The sequence below is a fragment of the Syngnathus typhle genome, linkage group LG20 (assembly GCF_033458585.1).
Source record: "Syngnathus typhle isolate RoL2023-S1 ecotype Sweden linkage group LG20, RoL_Styp_1.0, whole genome shotgun sequence".
Lineage (NCBI taxonomy): Eukaryota > Metazoa > Chordata > Actinopteri > Syngnathiformes > Syngnathidae > Syngnathus > Syngnathus typhle.
In genome coordinates, this window is record NC_083757.1 from 7,473,869 (window position 1) to 7,492,803 (window position 18,935).

Here is an 18,935-nt window from a genome sequence, read left to right on the forward strand (position 1 = left end):
TGCTGAAACCTATCCCAGCCATCATCGGGCAGTAGGCGGGGGACACCCTGAACCAGTTGCCAGCCGGGCACACAGAGACAAACAACCATTTGCACTCGCACTCACACCTAGGGACAATTTGGAGTCTTCAATCGGCCTACCAAGCATGTTTTTGGGATGTGGGAGGAAACCGGAGTGCCCGGAGAAAACCCACGCAGGCCCGGGGAGAACATGCAAACTCCACACAGGGAGGGCCGGAGGTGGAATCGAACCCGCACCCTCCTAACAGTGAGGCGGACGTGCTACCCAGTGCGCCACCAAGCCACCTGTTGCCACTGCATTGGAATGTTATTTATGATTGCCAACAAACTAACGTGGCTGCATCCAGAGTTGAGCTGCAGGTGCCTGTCAACACCCGGTAAGCCTCAAAGTGGTTCTTTTTTCACGCTCCTATAGCAGACGCAAATATGCTGACGTAGGAGATAAAACAAGTGCTTTCACGCCCGTGTTAATGAAGGTGAGCATTTCCACAACAACCTCCCTGTTGGCAAAGGCAAAGACATGGCTACAAATTCCATTGATCTTTGGCGGGATGGCAAATTTCTCCCAAAAACTAGACCTTTATTTAAATGATGAGTCTTTAATGAAAAAAACCTAGTTTGAGTTTACGTGCATTTTAGGTCGGTAGAATGCAAACAGATGATTGCACATTTTGAAAATTCCCAGCGCAAAAATGAAACAATTTCCCGGCCACACACGGCGACCTATCCGCTTTTCTTATCTGCGTGCGGCTCTCCAAACTGTCGGACCGTGAACGGAACGATGGCGGGTGGAACGGCACAAACTGCACGGTTTGCACAATGAGCTCCTTATCATCATGGTGATGCTCACGCAAGGGCACCCGAAGGCCGATTAACACCAGAGAAAACGTGTCGATATCTCGTTAGCGGTAGCGGCACGACACATTGCATGCCCTGACATACGTGTGCGTGCGTGAGAACAAGAAGCCTCGCTGCGGGCTTTGCAATACATAGTGGCTGTGTGTCACAAAGGTGCAAACAGAGCACAAAAAAGGCCTCAAACTGTCACCAGCATGGCCGCCGACATGTCTTATGACCTCTCCCGTCATGCAAAGCTCACCAGTGTCAAAGAATCAACTCTGCAGGCCTCATTTGGCTTTTTCTTTAGCTTTTAGGGCTGACACCCTTAAGCGGTAGACCTGCATTCAAAGAACGAGGCGTACATTATCGAGCTACTTTGTTTTCGTCACGTTAGACAGCGTGGGACTGGAAAAGATTAACCAATTATTCCCCCCCCCCCCTTTTTTTTTTAAGTATTCTGGATGGGATAGAAAAAAATGCAAGCATTTTAAATGCTACTTTTTGGTGGTTCGGAACAGATATGAGATGTAACTGTAAATTAATCCGGCGGAACATTCTCATTGTGGTCACGCTGCACAAGGTTGCACACGTTCACTTCGAGCAGCGTGTTTGAACGCGAGCGTGCATGTGTGCACGGTCGTGCACGTGCTTGCCCACAGTAGTGGCGGTGTTCTCTTGGTGAGCTGCAGTCCACACTCCGCCTCCGGCCGTCAACTTGCAGGCACTGGTTTGGCTCGAAGCCGCAGTTGCCACAAATCGTGCGGGGAGCAGCAACCGCAAATCGGACTCCCGACACTCCCCCTGAGATCCGCGGTGAAGTCGGCGGCGTCGCGCGGTTACTGAGGCTGGCCGGGAGCCGCTGCTCGGTTCGGCGGGAGGTCGTGCGAGCATGGCTTCGCCTCCGTGCGGCAACTTGGACTCCGGCCTGGAAATCAAAACTCGCTCGGTGGAGCAGACGCTGATCCCGCTTGTGTCTCAGGTAAAGTCCGCGCGGCAACTTTGCGTGTTTAGCCATTTTGTCTTGTCTTGTTGTGAATCTTGTAGTCTTGTGCGCGCGCACTTTAATTGTTATTGTGTTTCTCCGGTGAAAGCGTGAGTGAAGCACATGAGACTTTTTTTTTTTTTTTTTCGTGCTCACGCTGGTCTGTTGTTGGGCAGAACCTGCAAGATTACATAACGTAACACATCGTGTGAATTTTACTAACAACTAGGCGCACGCACAAATGCACCTTTTTTTGCGTGTGCCTGCTAAAAAGTTTCCGAAAAGTTTGCAACATTCCACGCACGCCGATTGGAGGCGGATGCTCAACACCGCATTCATCCACCGTTCTGACTTGTAACATGCGTGTGACTGCTGAATTTAAAGTTCCCAAACATGTTAATGCTTGACTCTCAGCATTTACGAGGAGTATTTTTTGGGTGGGGGCGGGGTAGTGTGACGGTTTGAAGCTCAGCATTTACTCAGCATTCACGTTTTGGATGTAACGCTTGACCCTTGCTAACCCAAACTAACCCAACCACGTGTGTATAAATGCTTGACTTTTAGCATTCACACATCTACTGGAACAAGTTTGAGGATACGGAGGTGACGCCAACGCGGAATTTAAAGATGCTTTTTGCATGGTTAAAACGACTTGAATTACTTTTAATAATTCCTTGCAGCATTTATTTTATTGTGCTTCAAAGATATTTTTTTCTATTCCTCCCTTTCTTTCCGACGTTTCCGTAGCAACAGATATTGTAAAGAGAATATTTTCCAAGGACTGCTTTTTATGAATGACGTCATTCAGTCAGAAGTGAGAGAAGTAAGCATTTGGAATTAGCCGTCCAAAAGCTTGTCAGTGACACATTTGTAACGTGAAGAGAAGGCAAACAAAGCAACATTGACAAAATTGCCAAGGCGTCGGAGCTTAAAGGGCCAATGGCTTTCTTAAGATGGACTTTTTGTGTGTTTGCGGCGTTTGATGTCTATCAGGCAGGAAATGAGAAAATGTGCCATCTCGTCTGATCCTTCTGCTGTCTTTTTCCGTTGCTATTCCCGAGTCCCCTTATCAGGCGTGATCCCTCCCGAGCCCGGCGGGCGACTCCCGCCTTTGCACACGCACGCCGGATATGCACGGCACATGAACACTGTCCCACCCAGCTTTGCTCTATTGACGCATTTTTATTGATTCTTTGTGCTTCCATTTCCCCTTTTTGCACTTCCTGCCCGCCCCTTCTCAGCTTGCCGGCCTTTAACCACATGACTTTTCACTTCTTATTTGCAACACTAAGGAGGCCTTTTGCTTTTTTTTTGTCCCACCAAAGCCTCGGGCTACAGGAAGACTCAGGTTTTTTTTTTTTTTTGTTTCAACCGATGTCGCCTCCGCCGCTGCATCTCCATACCAATGGTAGCGTACCAGCTGGGATGTAATTAGACCTCACGTAGAGAGAATGGCAGCGGCGTCAAAGCCTTGCGAACGTGAAGGCTTTTGTCGGTGGTCTCAGGCTCTCACGAGGTGTTTGGAGTTTGATCAGATGGGAGAACAGCTAAACGGCTGTGACAGGGATTTGCTTGGCTTTTTTCCAGAATAATTGGGCCCACCAAACGAGCCCTCTGCCCAAGTATTTTAGCATCAAGTCGTGCTCACTTGATGTCTGAAGTTTGGTAGTGCAATATTCAGCTAAATGGGGCCCATATTTGACGACACGCCCACCCCTTGCACATCATCAAGAGAAGCGATTACGAGGCTTGTTGTTTTGTCGTGTGACTCAAATTGGATTGCATATTTTTAAATGCCGACAAAAGCTTCCGGGATGCGATTTGCGCGGAGCTTCCACATTTGTTTTTGTCCCTCCAATTCCCGCATAAGCCGTTCTTTTGCCGCGGAAAGCCAAAGCGGCCTCGTCACGCGCGTTCCCGCGCTGCCGTTCAAGGCCGCTGTCGTTCTCGAGACAGTCGTTCCCGAGACAGTCGTCCTTTTGTGTGTACTGTAGTGCCAATGTGCTGGCGGGGTTTGTGTGTCTTTGCGCTTTGGAATGCGCGCTTGTTTGCTTTGGGTCAACAGAAAGCGGAGGGATGTGCGGAGGGACACCAACAAAGTCATTCAATTTTCAGGAGTTTTTTTCTTTTGCTTTAATTGTATTTGGATTTGATTTTTCCATTCATATGTAATTGTTGTATTGTGGGTCGACCTCGCTATATGTTCTTTATTTTGCCTTTTAAAAGCGAAATGTCCGGACCAAGCACGCGGGAGGCTTCAGAATAGCTTGGTAGCTGCAAAAGTGCTCAAGCTGGGATCTGATTGGCTGGTTGGGCGATGACATGGGCAGCGCGCTATTACCAGGCAGGTGATCTTTCTGCGCCCGTGCATCTTTGTTTTCGCAGCCGAAAGTGTGAAGCGCTCGCTGTCGGCGACGCTCACATCCCTGGAGTCGCCATCGATTCTTTTGCCTCTCGTTAAGTGCTGGTAAAAGGCTCCATCGACTCCACGCACTTGGTCGTGAAAAGTGTGTTTTTCCGGCGGGCCAGTGAATCAGAGCGACCGAGGGGTCTCGCTTATCTCCAGCGTTGCCAAGGCGCATTGTTTTCTCGTCCGGTCGCCAAGCCAACAGCTTCTAGCAATTAGAGTACTTTAGCGGACACGCTGATCAGCTCGTTTTTGCCCATCCTCGTTTGAACCCGCAACGTGCGAATGGCGTCAAAGTGGGTTCATAAAATCCTTGTCAGGCCCAAGGAGGCAACCAAGAGTGAAAAGATGACTTTCAAGTCTGCTGCCTGGGCACTGGCCAAAATGCATGGCCATTATTTTTATGCAAAAAAAGAAAAAAAAGCTGTGATTGCAGCAGAGATGGAGACTCGAGTCACTGTGACTTGGACTCGAGTCGACTCGAGTCGCTGTTTTGATGACTTGTGACTTGACAAAAAATGAAAAAACTTGAGACTCAATTTGGAAGTTAAAGACTCGGGACTTGACTTGAGACACGATGACTTGAATGACTTCAGTGTTATTTAGTTTGTTTTCAGTTTGAATATAAAATTAATAATACATTTAAAAAAATTATATCGATAACTCTGTAGGAGCGCAGGCTGAGAATGGCGTTGTCATAATTGGATCACTACCCTGTCAATCAATCAGTCGTACCCTCTCTACCTACCGAACGTGTTTAGTGGAGAGTCATGCCCCTTTATATCAGACATGCGCAAACATGTCAGCGGGAGCGGTACCGCGAGTCATCATTACCGTTTTTTTCCATGTATAATACGCACCCTAAAAATGGCATGTTGATGCTGGAAAAAAGCCTGTACCCATGTATAATACGCACCCGAATTTTGACTTCTACTTAAGTCCGTAAACGTAAAATTATTTCAGAAAAAAGATCATCTTTGGGAACAACCGGATGTTATTCTGCCGGTCAGTATCACTGCGCATGCACTAAAACTCGATAGCGGAGAAATGTTTCGGATTTGTGTAGGGTACATTGTGACAGCAAACGAGCAGGTGATCGAGCAAGCGTCTGATACGAGAGCATTGTGTTCGTATGGAGCGTATTTGAAGTGAACAGCAGAGAAGAAAGGAACAAGGCAAAGTGTCGTGAAATAAAATATTACCTGTAATACGCATTTAGGTAGAGAACTGAATTCTCGCTCTTTATATAGCTGACGTGTCTTGCGCATCCGTTCTGCACATCTGTAATTGCGGCCTGCGTATGATATCCGGTTTGCGATGGAGATTAAAAAACAAACAATATTTGACAATAACTCACCATCAAGGATTGCACCATCGGATCAAACGATGTGTCGTCAATCATGAATTTTACTGACTAAGTGTGTTGGGCAGGATGGCTGAATGCGATGCGCGATTGACAACAAACAAGAAGAAAGGTGATTTCAAGTTTTATTTCGAGGGAGATTTTTGTACCCATGTATAATACGCACCCAAGATTTTAGGACAATAAATTAGTTAAATTTTGCGCATTATACATGGAAAAAAATGGTACTTTTATGACGCTAAAAGACGGACAGCACAGTGCGAGATATGCAACAAAAACATTTCGGACAGCCAGACGACAACTTCATAGTTTGTCCGTCATTTGAAGAGCCATTCTGCCAAGTAAGTGCTTTTCATTTATCTAAATAGGTGTGTATATATCGCTTTAATGCAATGAATATGATGATGAATCTGAATTAAGTAAATATGATTGAATATGGAGCAAGTTAATAAATTTAAACTACAGTTAACTTGACTTGCCCAAGAAAAAAATGACTTGGGACTTACTTGAGACTTGAAGGTTAAGACTTGAGAGTTGGGACTTGCACATGTGTGACTTGGTCCCATCTATGGATTGCAGTGATGAAAGCATTCATGATCATCGTTCTGTTTTTGGTGCGAAAACGCTGGCACGGCGCAGGTACAGCGCAACTATCGAGAAAGATGCGACTTATCTGATGGCGTCACAGTTGCGAGTCGTCCATTTCCACTCATCAGATAGACAGGAAGTGCTCTTTATCAGCTGGGTTGTGGCGGCTAATGTAGTGCTGTGGCCCTTTGCCCCCAAGCCCCGCCCCCCACTCTCCCTCAGCTTTCACTCTCTGTCAACCGTTTGCAAGGAATGAGATGAGACAGCTCAGACAGTTGGCATTTGCTGCTAGCTACGTTAGCACTCTTAGTGACCGCGGCCGTGCTGATGGACGACATTGATGGACGACATCCGCTTTCCTCATTTTGTTTCCTATCACAGAATGCCTCGCCTTGCAGGCCTCTCAATCTTTAATCTTAGTCGCTCCGCTGTGCCCGGATCAACTCCAGCTCGGTGGTCTAGTGGGAGAGTGTCCGCCTGGAGACTGGAAGGTTGTGGGTTCAAACCCCTGTCGGGTCATACCAAAGACAATAAAAATGGGACCCATTGCCTCCCTGCTTGGCACTCAGCATTAAGGGTTGGAATTGGGGGGGTTAGATCACCAAATGATTCCCGAGCGTGGCACTGCTGCTGCTCACTGCTCCCCTCTCCCCCAGGGGATGGATCAAAATCACATGGGGGGATGGGTTAAATGCAGAGGACAAATTTCACCACATCCAGATGTGTATGTGATCATTGGGACTTTAACTTTTACTCATTAGCTAGGCGGCGGCATGAAAGCCGAGCCAAAGGCGATAGGTGTCATGACATGAGACAAACCTCTGCGTTCGGAGTGTTGAAGGAGAAAAAGTGCAGTGGCCGTCGTCCTTTGTTGTGATTCTGGAACCTGCCGAGGAGAGATTGCGTTTTATCAGCTGGGTGATAATGTGGCGCTTCTGTGAGTGGACATCATCCAACCTCGGCATGTAAGATCATATCAGACACTCGCGTCCCGTCTCGTCACTATTTGTGGGCCAGATGACGGGGGGGAGGGGGCTCGGACACTATCAATAAACAAGTCACCCACTTTCTGTAAATAACAAGCTGATCGAGAGAGGAAGCAACTTTGAGCAGTGCACCTTTTGGAAAGTTGCTGGGGGCAATCTGTTCCTGACACGAGTTTCACTGAAATTGAGTCAGATGAAGGCCTGAATTCATCCACTGGGAGGGGCCTTCCTTCTCATGTTTCCAGCCCATGCGTACTGTCGAGGGTCAAAAGTCTCAAGTGCTTTACAGGCCTGAAGCAGCCCAAGTCGTCTTCCTCCTTGGCGGCTTAACTCTGGTTCTGATGTTTATCTTGATGAATTGACGCAGTCATTCACCTTTGTCTAGGGGTTTTATCTTTCTGAAAAGCACAAGCTGAGAGGAGAGTGTGTTTCCTCGAGGCGAACTCTTTATAAGCACTGGTGGAGAGTCACGCCAGTCGGCTTTTGTGTCTGGGCCGGGCCGCTTTCTCTTGCTGATCCTTTTCTTCAGCCGAGCATTCTATAGCTGTGGGAAGCCGCGTGCTATTATTTCTCCATTACTTGTAATTAGCCATCCCGATGACTGATGGAATGTTCTCCAAGGCCGAGTTGGCAAGCGGTCGGGCCGATCCTGCCGAGGACTTTATTGAATTACCCGCTCATTAAACTCCGCTCTGTAGAAAGACGACACAAGGGACGACATGTGAGCAGCTTGTTTGGACCAACTCTTGTTTTGTTGGTTGGTTTGTTTGGGTTTCATTGGAATTTCAGTTCAAAGTCCAAAAACCAGGTCTAATCCAAACGATTAGTGTTAATGAGGACCAAACTCCATGCAGTTTTCCACATAGTCATTATCAACAATACAAGACACTGTTCTTGTGTTATCCATTGCCTAATGTAATGCTAACGCGATACGCTAAGCTAAGCAGGTGTCGAACCTTGAGAGGCTTTTGCCGTCACGGTTCCAGCTCCAGCTGGATATCGATTCCCCGCTCGCCTTTGCTGTCTCGCTTCAAATCAGATCGCATCTGACGCAGCGAATTGAGCGCACGCCGCTTCGTGTTTGTTCAGCTGGACACGCGGTATTAGCCCGTTACGTATCTTGCGGATCGTGCGTTCGCCGTTGTCCTCCATCGCGGGTATCCATCTACCGTCCCCTCCCTCGGCTGCTTTATCTCTCGTTTGTTATCAGCTGCGGCCGGCTCCTCTTCCTCCGCTTCCCGGACTTTTATCAGCCCGGCAGATGACGTTCCTCGTCCTTTTTCCGTAAATGCTCCGGCAGGCAAGGTTCGGGAAGTCACAGCGGCCGGCCGAGCTAACTGCGGCACGGCAACGCTGCCAGGAAACAAATCAGCGCCTCCTGCGTTTACACACCCAGGCACATGCTTGCTCACAAAAATGAATAAAAATAGAGATATTGAATAGCATATACATTGAGAATAAAAGGGATACGTTTTGTGCTGACACCCACTATAAATACCTCACATTCTTGCTGGGCAAAAATTGGCCAAAAATCTTCCAATTTTCCTTCCAAATTCTGGCTTGGCTCTCACAGCTGTCCCGGCTTACAATGGTGGGAGCGTTCAGCACCGATGAATCGTGCAAAGTAGCTACGGACGCGACACAAGCAGGGTCCAAAAATGCAATCCGTGTCAGCCGTGTCGTCTGCTTTCTGCCGGCATTCCAGTTCGAACGGCGTGCGTCTCCCCAGCTGCTTTTGTTTTCCGACTGATTTACACCGGCGATGCGTTCCTGACTCTCAGGAGATATTCATATTACATACTCACTAGTATAGTTAATCACTTCACATATTATTTTCACTTTAAACTGCATGAGGGCGCACTAGGCCTGTGGAATAATTAAAACCGCAACTGACAATGAGTTTGACCTCGGCGCCACATCTACTTCCGGAGTCAGCAGCGGTGTTGTTTAAACACGGAGGACAAAGATTTTGATGGATTTAATGATTTGGACTGACGCGGATGGTCTGATAAACTTATTTATATTATAGTTATTTAAATAAAAGTTAATGTGTTACATTAGGCACATTCTCAGTTCCTCGTTTGTGTTTATGTAAAGTTAGCATACTGTATCGTTTAGCCCAGGGGTGGGCAAACTTTTTGACTCGCGGGCCAAACTGGGTTCTAAATTTGGACCGGAGGGGCGAACCAGGAGCAGATGGACGTAGTGTTTGTGTGAAGTAATATAAGCGACCTGTAAAGGTCATTGCATAAAAGATTTTGGCCTTTAGTAGGTAGTAAAGCATGGATATTCCAAACAAGTTTTTTTGAAAACAAATGTATTTATTAACAGCATTAAAAAAAAAAAAAATCGCTAGAAAACTGCTATCAGTGATTCTCATAAAATACGATACTGTTATTATGAAGAACAGTCTCCATCACTTCAGTGCCTGCAGGTCAGATTAATGAAAGATGTTTATTTCATGAGATCACATCAAACGGCAAACATTCTGACCAAATATATCATCTTGAAGAATCGGTGAAAGCATACACCCAAATAAAGTAATCAAAACGGCAGCACGGTGAGGGGTATCTGAAAATCAGAGTTTTATCTCGCAAACACTACTGGGGAAACGCAGTCATTGCAGGCAAAACGACCCCAAAAAACGTTTAATAATACAATTTATTCAGGGTTGGCGGGCCGGATTAAACAGTCTTGTGGGCTGGATGTAGCCCGCGGGCCGTAGTTTGCCCACCCCTGGTTTAGCCTGTTGTTGCCTATTCATGTCTGTAGATGTCATGTTGGATTTTGTCAAATAAAGTTCCCCCAAAAATGCGACTCTAGTGCGGCTTGTTTATATATATTTTTTCTTCTCTATTATGCATTTTATGGCTGGTGCGACTTGTACTCTGGAGCGACTTATAGTCCGGAAAATACGATAAGACGGGTATGAAGTGTTTCCAAACAGTTTCAACGCAGTTTGCGACTTGGTTTCTTACATAAACAGCTTTGGTACTTTTCTCTGCGCAATAATAAGTGTGCAAGCAATTGAATCATTAAATCAAGTGATGATTCATTGACTGGAGGCATACATAATAGATGGGCTCAGTAGGAGTTGCGTCAAGCACCCTTGGGTGGGCTTTCCCGCCCACTTCTATTTTTACCGGGCCTCCGCCAAGGCTGTGCGATGGCTCCTGACTTGACTTTTGCCGTCCAGATCACAACGCTGATCAACCACAAAGAGCGTCCCAGAAAGTCTGAGCGCACCCTGGTGGCCATCCAGCGCGTGGGCCAGGCGGTCAGCGTGGCGGTGGGCCGCTTTGTCGCCGTCGGGGAGGCAATCGCCTTGGAGCACCATGAGCTCAAGGACGAGATGGGACACGCCTGCTTCGAGGCGCGCCGTGCCGGTATGTTGGCCACAAAAGATTCTCCCACACATGCGTTGTTCTTGGTCCCACGTGACTTTCTGCCTTGTCTTGTCCTGCAGGGGACACCATAGCCCAGCTGACAGACCCGGGCGCGCTCTGCGTTGTTCCCTCGGTGACGGTGTTCAGCGACCGCTCGGGTATGGTGAAGGCTGCCCGGCTGCTGCTGTCGTCCGTCACAAAAGTTTTGGTGCTGGCCGACCGCATCGTCATCAAGCAGATAGTGGCGTCGCGCAACAAGGTAACTGCCTCCGCTAGCTCAACGCTAGGAAAATTAGCATCACCATAGCCTCAAGCCATTTGAACACAAACTGTGTAGCAACACATGTAGACAGCCGATATCAGCCCCTAATGAAAGAGTTCTCTCTCGCGGCAGGTCCTGGTGACTCTGGAGCATCTGGAGTGCGTGAGCACCTTCCAGGACTTTGTTCACATCTTCAGCCAGTTTGGCAACGAGATGGTGGACTTTGCCCACCTCACCGGCGACAGACAGAATGTGAGGACGAGTACGCTTCAACTCTGCATGCCGAGTTCCCTTTGGGAGCAGCTTGCACTTTTTTATGCGTCGCTGCTAAGCGGGAGGAAATAATGACTAATAATTACATGGCCTTTGTGCTAAATTGCCGGGAGAGTGTGTTTGATTCTTTTGTCACTTGGCCAAATTTTCCTCGTGCCCAGTTGGGTTTTGAGAGGTGCAATTTGTGTCCCTCTCGTTCTATTTATGTGAGATCCTTTTCTGTTATTTTGGATTTCTGTTTTGTTTTGATATGTCCCTTCATAGCAGCACGAGAGACAATTGGCAGGAGCCACTTTTGACCACCCGCGTGTCTGTTGCAGGACTTGAAAGACGAGAGGAAGAAAGCCCGTATGGCGGCGGCTCGGGCCGTGCTGGAGAAGTGCACCATGATGCTGTTGACAGCCTCCAAGGTAAAAAGGCTCGCCGTCCGGATGAAGCTGAGCGGAGGCTTTTGACCCGTTTGGCTTTGGCGGCCGCAGACTTGCCTGAGGCACCCTGACTGCGAGTCGGCGCGCATCAACAAGGACGCTGTCTTCCAGCGGATGCGCTGTGCCCTTGAGCAGGTCGTGGACATCGTCACCGAGGCCCGCGGCTGCGCCGAAACCGTCCTCCCCGCTAGCATCTGCGATGCCGTCAAGGACTACAAGGTGCGCGCTATATCCAGCGCATTTGTCCACCGCACGCGATCTAATGACCAGACTCAAAAAGTAGGTGACTGAAATATTTACATTGGCTTTGGGCAGACGAGCGTGGAGAGCCTGCGCGACAAGCTGGCCGCCTCGCCGCCGGAAGGCGTGGGTCGCCGGCTGGAGGCGCTGGTGGAGCGCACGGAGGACTTCACCGACTCACCGTACACGGGACACCAGCAGCGCCAGGCCATTCTGGCCCTGTGCCAGCTGGCCCGCCAAGACGCCCGCCAGCTGCTGCACGCCTGTACCCAGGCCGTACGGAGCTTGCTTTTCCGTTCTGGGTTTTCCGGAGCCGCGTGTGAAATGTCTCCCGTCTTGTTTTGCGCCCGCTCCAGCAGCAGTCGCTGCAGGCCAAGGAGACCAGCGAGGAGTTGGAAGTGGCCATCGCCAAGTCGTGCCAGAGCGTCAACGACCTCAGACGCGAGGTGACAAGTCATCCGGCCTGTCTGCCGTTTGTTAGCATTTGTCTAATGGATGATGTGGCTGCTTTCAACCTGCACTTCTGCGATTTTGGCATCTCAGCTGCACAAGGTGGCGGTGGGTCGCGCCTCGGAGCTGCTGAGGATGCATGCCGAGCACTCGCCGCTGCGTGCGCTCAAGGCTGCCGGCGCCGAGGGCAACCCAGAGGCGGTGGCGCAGTATTCCCGAACGCTGACTGAGCAAATGGAGCAGCTAGTGGAGGTACGACGACGGCCGGGGGGTGGCAAGTAGTGTCGCCGACCCCCTTCCCAACGGCTCTACCCACCCGCAGAACTGTCGGCTGCTGTGTCACGTTTGCGGCACCGAACCGCTGGAGATCTCCTGCGTGCACGCCCAGGAAACCTTCCACGTGATCGGCCCGCAGGTAAGTGCCACATTGCTCAGTGAAAACCATCCCGCTATCGCCTGTATTCCGGTTGGCCGCTGCAGACAAATGACGTCCATCGTTTTTTAAGCCAGCCCGTGCGCGCCTCCTTCATCTAATCGTGTTTGCTGTAGGAAATTGTCCGTGCTGGTAATTATCCGGCTCGGCCGAGGTGAAAAGTCGAGCCGTCTGTAAAGTGGCGGCACCAGGCGCTACGCTGTTAGCCCAACAGGCTAATTGGCTATTAATGAAAACACCCTCCCGGGGACGACCTCATTTCCTGTAGGACGAATTAACATTGATTTTTTTTTTTAAACCTCAGCTGATGTTTTTATTCAGGTTGTCATGATGCCATTTTTCCGTCACTGTGTTATACAATAGCAATAATACATATAATGATACCGTGTATAATGCGCAAAATGTAACTAATTTATTGTCCTAAAATCTGGGGTGCTCATTGTACATGGGTACAAATAAAAAAAATTAAGAAAATCACGGTACAACAAAACCAAAAACAAGACTGACCGACAAAGTCGTGGAACAAAAAGACAGGGTGACATTACCAAAGACAGGAACAGAAACCAAACAGACATCATGACAGTAACACATGCAATGATCCGACGGTGAGCGATGGGCAGACAGGACTTAAATACAAAACACGTTACATTGATTGAGGTGACACAGAAAGGGAGGGGCGACGCGAACAGAAACTATGGCAACCTAGACACATAGCAAAACTGGGGACGAGACATGACAAATCTCCCTCGAAATAAAACTTGTAATCACCTTTCTTCTTGTTTGTTGTCAATCGCGCATCGCATTCAGCCATCCTGCCCAACACACTTAGCCAGTAAAATTCATAATTGACGACACATCGTTTGATGCGATGGTGCAATCCTTGATGGTGTGTTATTGTCAAATATTGTTTGTTTTTTAATCTTCATCGCGGACCGGACGTCATACGGAGGCAGTATCACTGTATGACGGATGCGCAAGACACGTCAGCTATATAAAGAGCGAGAGTTCAGTTCTCTACCTAAATGCGTATTACAGGTAATATTTTATTTCACAACACTTTGCCTTGTTCCTTTCGTCTCTGCTATTCACTTCAAACACGCTCCATACGAACGCAATGCTCTCGTATCAAACGCTTGCTCGATCACCTGCTCGTTTGCTGTCACAATGTACCCTACACAAAATCGTTGTTGCGGCTCCGAGTCACGACGAGGGGCAAGTTTTGGTTTCCAAGGGTGTTTTTATTCCTCTTCAACTTCTCTCCCATACAGAGCCGCCTTTTTCACATGTCCGCACGCTTTTTTCACATGTCCGCACTGATCGCGGTGGTGCCTTTATGGGCAGTTGGAGGAATCAACGCCAACAAAAAAAAATACATCCAGCCTAGTTAAGACCATACCAAAGACTATAAAAATGGGACCCATTGCCTCCCTGCGTGTATGACGATCATTGGGACTTAAAAAAAATAAATAAAATTGGGTGCGTATTATACATGGCTACAGGCTTTTTTCCAGCATCAACATGCCATTTTTAGGGTGCGTAATATACACGGGGGCGCATTATACACGGAAAAAAAACGGTAGTCATGATACCAATTATAATTTGACGTGTTTTTCTCTAGATCGTTTCGGCGGCGCAGACGCTTGCGCTGCACCCGTCCAGCAAGATCGCCAAGGAGAACTTGGACGTGTTCTGCGAGGCCTGGGAGTCTCAGCTGGCCGACGTGGCGCTCCTGCTGCGCGAGATCGATGACGTCCCTGAGGGAAAGCGAGGTGTGCACGTTGATTAACTTGCTAAAAACAACTCTCTGTCCGCGATAATGGAAACATTCAGCGGCAAGGTCGTGCTGTTGTTTTCTATTTGAGGCCTTCAAAGTCCAAGTTAAGGAATGCCGATGAGCTAAAGCCCCATCCGTCCGCTTTTGTGCTTACAGGAGACAAAAGGGCCTATTTGTCCCTTCCCAGAACCGGAGTGAGTCGCCTGCAGTGCACCCATGCATCCTTCATCACGGGATGGTAAGATACACTTTTGTTTTGGTTCTGTTCTTCCACCTTGCAGAAACACGGCGCCAACACGAAGAGTGCCAAGCCCGTCAAGTTGGACGCCGAGGTGAGGCCACGCTGTCATGCTACCGTGCGTGATCGATTGTCGCCCTAAACCAGATCAAACCGACAGCACCTTTGTGCTGGTTGTGCAGGAGCAGAGCGGCCTGGCCAAAGTGAGCTTGGAGCTGCGACTGCTGTCGTCCGACGTGGACGCCGAACTGGAAAAGTGGGAGGAGCAAGAGCAGCAGGTGGTCCGCCACAGCCAGAGCGTGGCCAGCATGGCCTACAACATGTACCTCTTTACCAGGTTGACTTGTCAGCACAACGTCCTCTTTCGTAGCTCGGTCTTCATTTATTTCTCTGCTTGGCTTTCCCAGAGGCGAGGGGCTGCTCAAGACCACGCTAGATCTCTTCCGCCAAGCTGAGGTACTTCTTCTTGAACGTCTTTCCTGAGGATCGACCCAATTTTTTTTTCAGATCGGGTCGATTACATTTCTATTCTTTGCAGTTGGGCTATTTTACACTGGTTTCTGAGGGGGGGTGGGGGGTGAGAAAACAGACAACACCCCAGAAGTGAGAAATCATTTACCATTTATTGTCGTTGGTCTGTTCTTGACCTCCTCCCGCCTTTCAAATGATGTAATTTTTTCTGTGATTGATTCTTCGGAAACCGAGGCACGCTCCCCCTTCTCGCCTTGCAGAAATCACTTTCTTGTTTGTCTTCCTTGCTCTTGTCCTCTTCAGGTTCTGTCGGAAGAAGGACTCCAGCTGTGCTCTTCCCTGCAAATCTTCAGCACGCAGGTATTTACCGGCAAAACAGCGCCCCCTGCTTTTGCCAGTGTTACGCAATAACACGGTGAAAGGGAACTGGAAAGTTTTGGAAGGGCTCAATGTGTGTTTGGAGCAAATGCCTTTAACTTTCCGGGTTGCAGGAAGCAAGTGACTCCTAACCTGAGCTGAACTGAAAATCATGACAAAATCTGGCTATGTGTTCACCGAAATTCCCTTTCCATTTATTAAATCTCTTTTCAGCTGGTTGGTGATGAGAAGTCTGCATTGATGTCCAAGGTGGAGAAGCTGCTAGTGTTGTGTCAACAACTGCAGGTGGGGGCCAGGACCCCCGTGCAGGGCAAAAGCGCCACCTTCCAGAAGGTACCACACAGCAACACATTTGATGTGTTGACTAGCTCTTGAGGGTTCCTGTCTTGTCTCTTCAGGTGGACTCTTCCATTCAGACTACCAGGAGCATGTTGACCCTCATCCTCAACATACTTCCAGCGTGTAACAAGCTCAATGCAAAGGTAATTCCAAAGAAATATGACCAAAATTGATAATTTGAGTTTTAAAAAATTAATGGTGTAGTAGAAGTACCGCGAGTGCGTTGAGAACACGTGTTAGTACATGCAAAACAAGCGGAATATCAAGGCTATGGAATAAAGGCTCAAACGGTTTTCCATATCCTCTTGTGGCAGTCCAATTCAGAGCGGAGCAGTCTAGACTCGCCGCAAGATTGCCGCCCGAACACCTCCACACCCGTCCGAGACGGCGAGGACATCCTCCATAACAATGGCAACAACGATGGCAACCGCCATGACGAATTTGCCGTCAAAGCCTTCGAGCAGCACTTGGCAGGCCTCAACCTGCTGGAGAGCAACTAAAACGAACACTGGAGCCTGTGGGTCGCGTCAATACACCTGACGGCCACACAGGGGCGACAAAGCTGCCGAAATTGATTGAAGAACTTCACTTGAGCTTTGTGGCGTCGCCCATACTTGGCTTGTACAAACAGTGGATAAAAGGTGACACAGCTCTGTTCAAAATCTTGTCATTTAAAAATAGACAAAAGATAAACCATTTAAAAACTCGAATTTTTCAAAAGGGCCTTACAAAAGAGATCAAAAGTGTGCACACCCTCTTAGAACTGAGGATGTGGCTGCGGTCAGAACGCTTCAATGATGGAAAAGTTTTTAAATGGTTTGTAGGTCTTTTTTGACTCAAAAGAAATTGCATATTTGAACACTGGTGTGTACTTTTTACATCCACTGCATCAACATGATTGTCTTATGCTATGTGTTCTTGTGCCAGTTTTTCGCTACACTGTTCCACACTATGTGCCACATAAGGACAACCCAGTTAAATATGCCAAATATGATCTTAAGGAGAAATTTGTTAGCAGGTGTGTACGTGGAATGGTCGTGATCGATTTTGTGTCGAGATGCTTTTTGTCTCAGAATGTGAGCAGCTAAGGATGCTTGGTCCGACGTGAAGAAGTTTAGTTTTGGATAAAATAATTAAAAGCATAACACGAAGAATAAATAATAAACAATATTTTTTATTAAATCGTTGTTGCTTGTTTGATGTGATGTATACATGATTTTACATTCACCTAAAACTAAACCATAAGGCTTTGAAACTAAAATGTTTTCAATATTTACAACCTCCAATAGGTCCGGTACAAAACTTGAGAACGGAAAAGACGCAACAGGAAGTCCACCATATCAGGCCATTTTGCCCATTTCCAAAAGTATAGAAAAAAAGAGGCAAATGTCAAAGAAGTCAGTGCATCAAAGACCGAACGGCTGATGAAGTGCAGCCATCCTGAAGGCACGGCGCAGCTCTTGCACAATTTCATGTATGTCGTCACGACGGCTGCGTTATCGCTGTCGTCTGTGCGGCTTCCCGTCCGGCAACAATCTTTTCAAACTCATCTCTGCTCAGAAGGTTATCCGTGATGCTTTTGCTCTCCTCAAACTTGGGCAGGATGATGGCGATGTAGCCATTCGTGGATGGCTGCACGCACAAACCACTTCAAATCAAACTGACGTCATGACTAGATGAACGTTCTTAAGCTTCAGTTACCTTCTCCTGCAAGAGAGCGGGTCTTTCCAGAATGTTCTCGTTGACCTCCAGCAGATGTCCCCTGATGCAGCTGCCAAATAGATTGAGATGACTGGGACCAAATTCTCCACACACGAATTTGGGATACAAAACCAGAGGGCTCACCTGTAGACCGTGAACTCAGTTCCATCCGTGCACGATATCCGACACAGTGGTGCAAATTCTGTAAGGAACTGTCCGCCCTGGTGAACGCAAAGCAATAAAAGTGAGTATAGAAGCAGGCTGAAATGCAACACATCCGGGGTCCTAACGTTACCCGCTTGGACTTTCCAGACACTTTGTTGTTTAAGCGGCTGCAGCTTTTACTGATCTGGTAATCGATCTTAGTGATAGTTCGCCCTTTCTCCAGCAGCGGGTGAGTTACGGCCAAGGTGATGACACATATTCTGAAAGAAGAACACAGACACAGGTTTTGTTTTTATGTATGATCAGCTATTATCTAATTGTAGAACAACAAATAGTTACCTGTTCGAATGCTGAAGAATGCAATGGTCTTCACACGGCTTTCCCTTCATATCTATAAAATGTATGCATTACATAGAAAACTCACAATAAATCAATGATTTAAATCATTGATCATCTTTTAGCTTATATTGTTTTCCATTACTGCAGTGTCCTGACTTGTGAAACACATTTATATTTCGATATTTTTGCAACAGTGACAACTTAAGCCTCAAGTCCACTTTACACGGCGGCTAGGCTAAAAGCCTTACACGAGGACCACTTTGTTTTTATTTACCGGCTCTATACCATCGTGTATAGTAACGGTCGATCACCGAAGGCGCGTCGGCGTCACCAACTTTGTGCTCCACGTCGTCGTCCATGAAATGGATAAAAAGAGAACTACGATGTTCACCTTACTTGTTTCTTGTCGGACAGTAAACAGTGTACCACAAAAAGACGGTCCGCTTTCAAAAGAGGCATATAGAAAATTGTTCCGCATTCTATGTTCCGCGTGTATAAAAAAAACCAAAAAAACAGACAGCACTTTTGCAATGCCAACCATAGATAAGCAACTATTTGTAAGTATTTGTCTTAACCAAAACATCTGTTATATCATTGCAAACCGTTTCCATGTGTCATAACGTTTGTCAAAATACTCTATGTGCTGAGAAATACTCAACATTGTTGTAACAGCATGTTTTCCGTTGTTTTAAGAGTAGATCTGTCTCGTGCAGTGCACCAGCCGCCGTCCTCTTGACATTTACACAGACAACCTGACAAATTTCAAAAGTGTTTGGCTTCACCATGCAATCAAGTGTCGTCTATTGACTCTGCTCAACCTAAACAGTTTTTCACATTGTCCACAAGATGTCAGAGTAGTACAACCAACATCT

At 47.6% G+C, this 18,935-nt stretch overlaps 2 protein-coding genes across 6 annotated transcripts; one reads left to right on the forward strand and one right to left on the reverse strand.

The window, feature by feature from the left end:
* Nucleotides 1-1,464: 1,464 nt before the first annotated feature.
* On the forward strand, nt 1,465-17,040 carry ctnnal1 (catenin (cadherin-associated protein), alpha-like 1). 5 transcript variants are annotated; one of them, XM_061267330.1, is made up of 19 exons: nt 1,472-1,839; nt 10,383-10,572; nt 10,653-10,831; nt 10,967-11,086; nt 11,428-11,517; nt 11,647-11,754; nt 11,851-12,051; nt 12,132-12,221; nt 12,319-12,477; nt 12,548-12,640; nt 14,277-14,427; nt 14,589-14,626; nt 14,714-14,764; nt 14,853-15,007; nt 15,078-15,126; nt 15,445-15,501; nt 15,733-15,852; nt 15,918-16,001; nt 16,173-17,040. In XM_061267330.1, exons 1-19 carry the CDS (start codon nt 1,750-1,752, stop codon nt 16,356-16,358), a joined length of 2,211 nt encoding a protein of 736 aa, XP_061123314.1. In that variant the 5' UTR covers nt 1,472-1,749; the 3' UTR covers nt 16,359-17,040. The 5 variants fall into 5 exon arrangements, 4 of the variants coding, with proteins under 4 accessions (XP_061123314.1, XP_061123312.1, XP_061123313.1 ...); XM_061267328.1 differs by having other exon boundaries at nt 1,473-1,839; nt 11,587-11,754; XM_061267329.1 differs by having other exon boundaries at nt 1,474-1,839; nt 11,587-11,754; nt 12,135-12,221.
* Nucleotides 17,013-18,498, reverse strand: abitram (actin binding transcription modulator). Its single transcript, XM_061267332.1, has 6 exons — nt 18,338-18,498; nt 18,064-18,115; nt 17,855-17,984; nt 17,704-17,780; nt 17,560-17,629; nt 17,013-17,490 (listed from the first exon to the last, which is right to left on the reverse strand). Exons 1-6 carry the CDS (start codon nt 18,420-18,422, stop codon nt 17,341-17,343), a joined length of 564 nt encoding a protein of 187 aa, XP_061123316.1. The 5' UTR covers nt 18,423-18,498; the 3' UTR covers nt 17,013-17,340.
* Nucleotides 18,499-18,935: the final 437 nt, after the last annotated feature.

Coding starts and splice junctions, on each gene's coding strand:
- ctnnal1 (XM_061267328.1), top strand. CDS start 1,750: ATGGCTTCGCCTCCGTGCGGCAACTTGGACTCCGGCCTGGAAATCAAA. Junction 11,518..11,586: donor TGCTGTTGACAGCCTCCAAG/GTAAAAAGGCTC, acceptor TGGCGGCCGCAG/ACTTGCCTGAGGCACCCTGA. Junction 14,627..14,713: donor TGTCCCTTCCCAGAACCGGA/GTGAGTCGCCTG, acceptor TCCACCTTGCAG/AAACACGGCGCCAACACGAA.
- abitram (XM_061267332.1), bottom strand. CDS start 18,422: ATGGACGACGACGTGGAGCACAAAGTTGGTGACGCCGACGCGCCTTCG. Junction 17,985..18,063: donor ATTCTTCAGCATTCGAACAG/GTAACTATTTGT, acceptor TTCTTCTTTCAG/AATATGTGTCATCACCTTGG. Junction 17,630..17,703: donor ACTGAGTTCACGGTCTACAG/GTGAGCCCTCTG, acceptor TCTATTTGGCAG/CTGCATCAGGGGACATCTGC.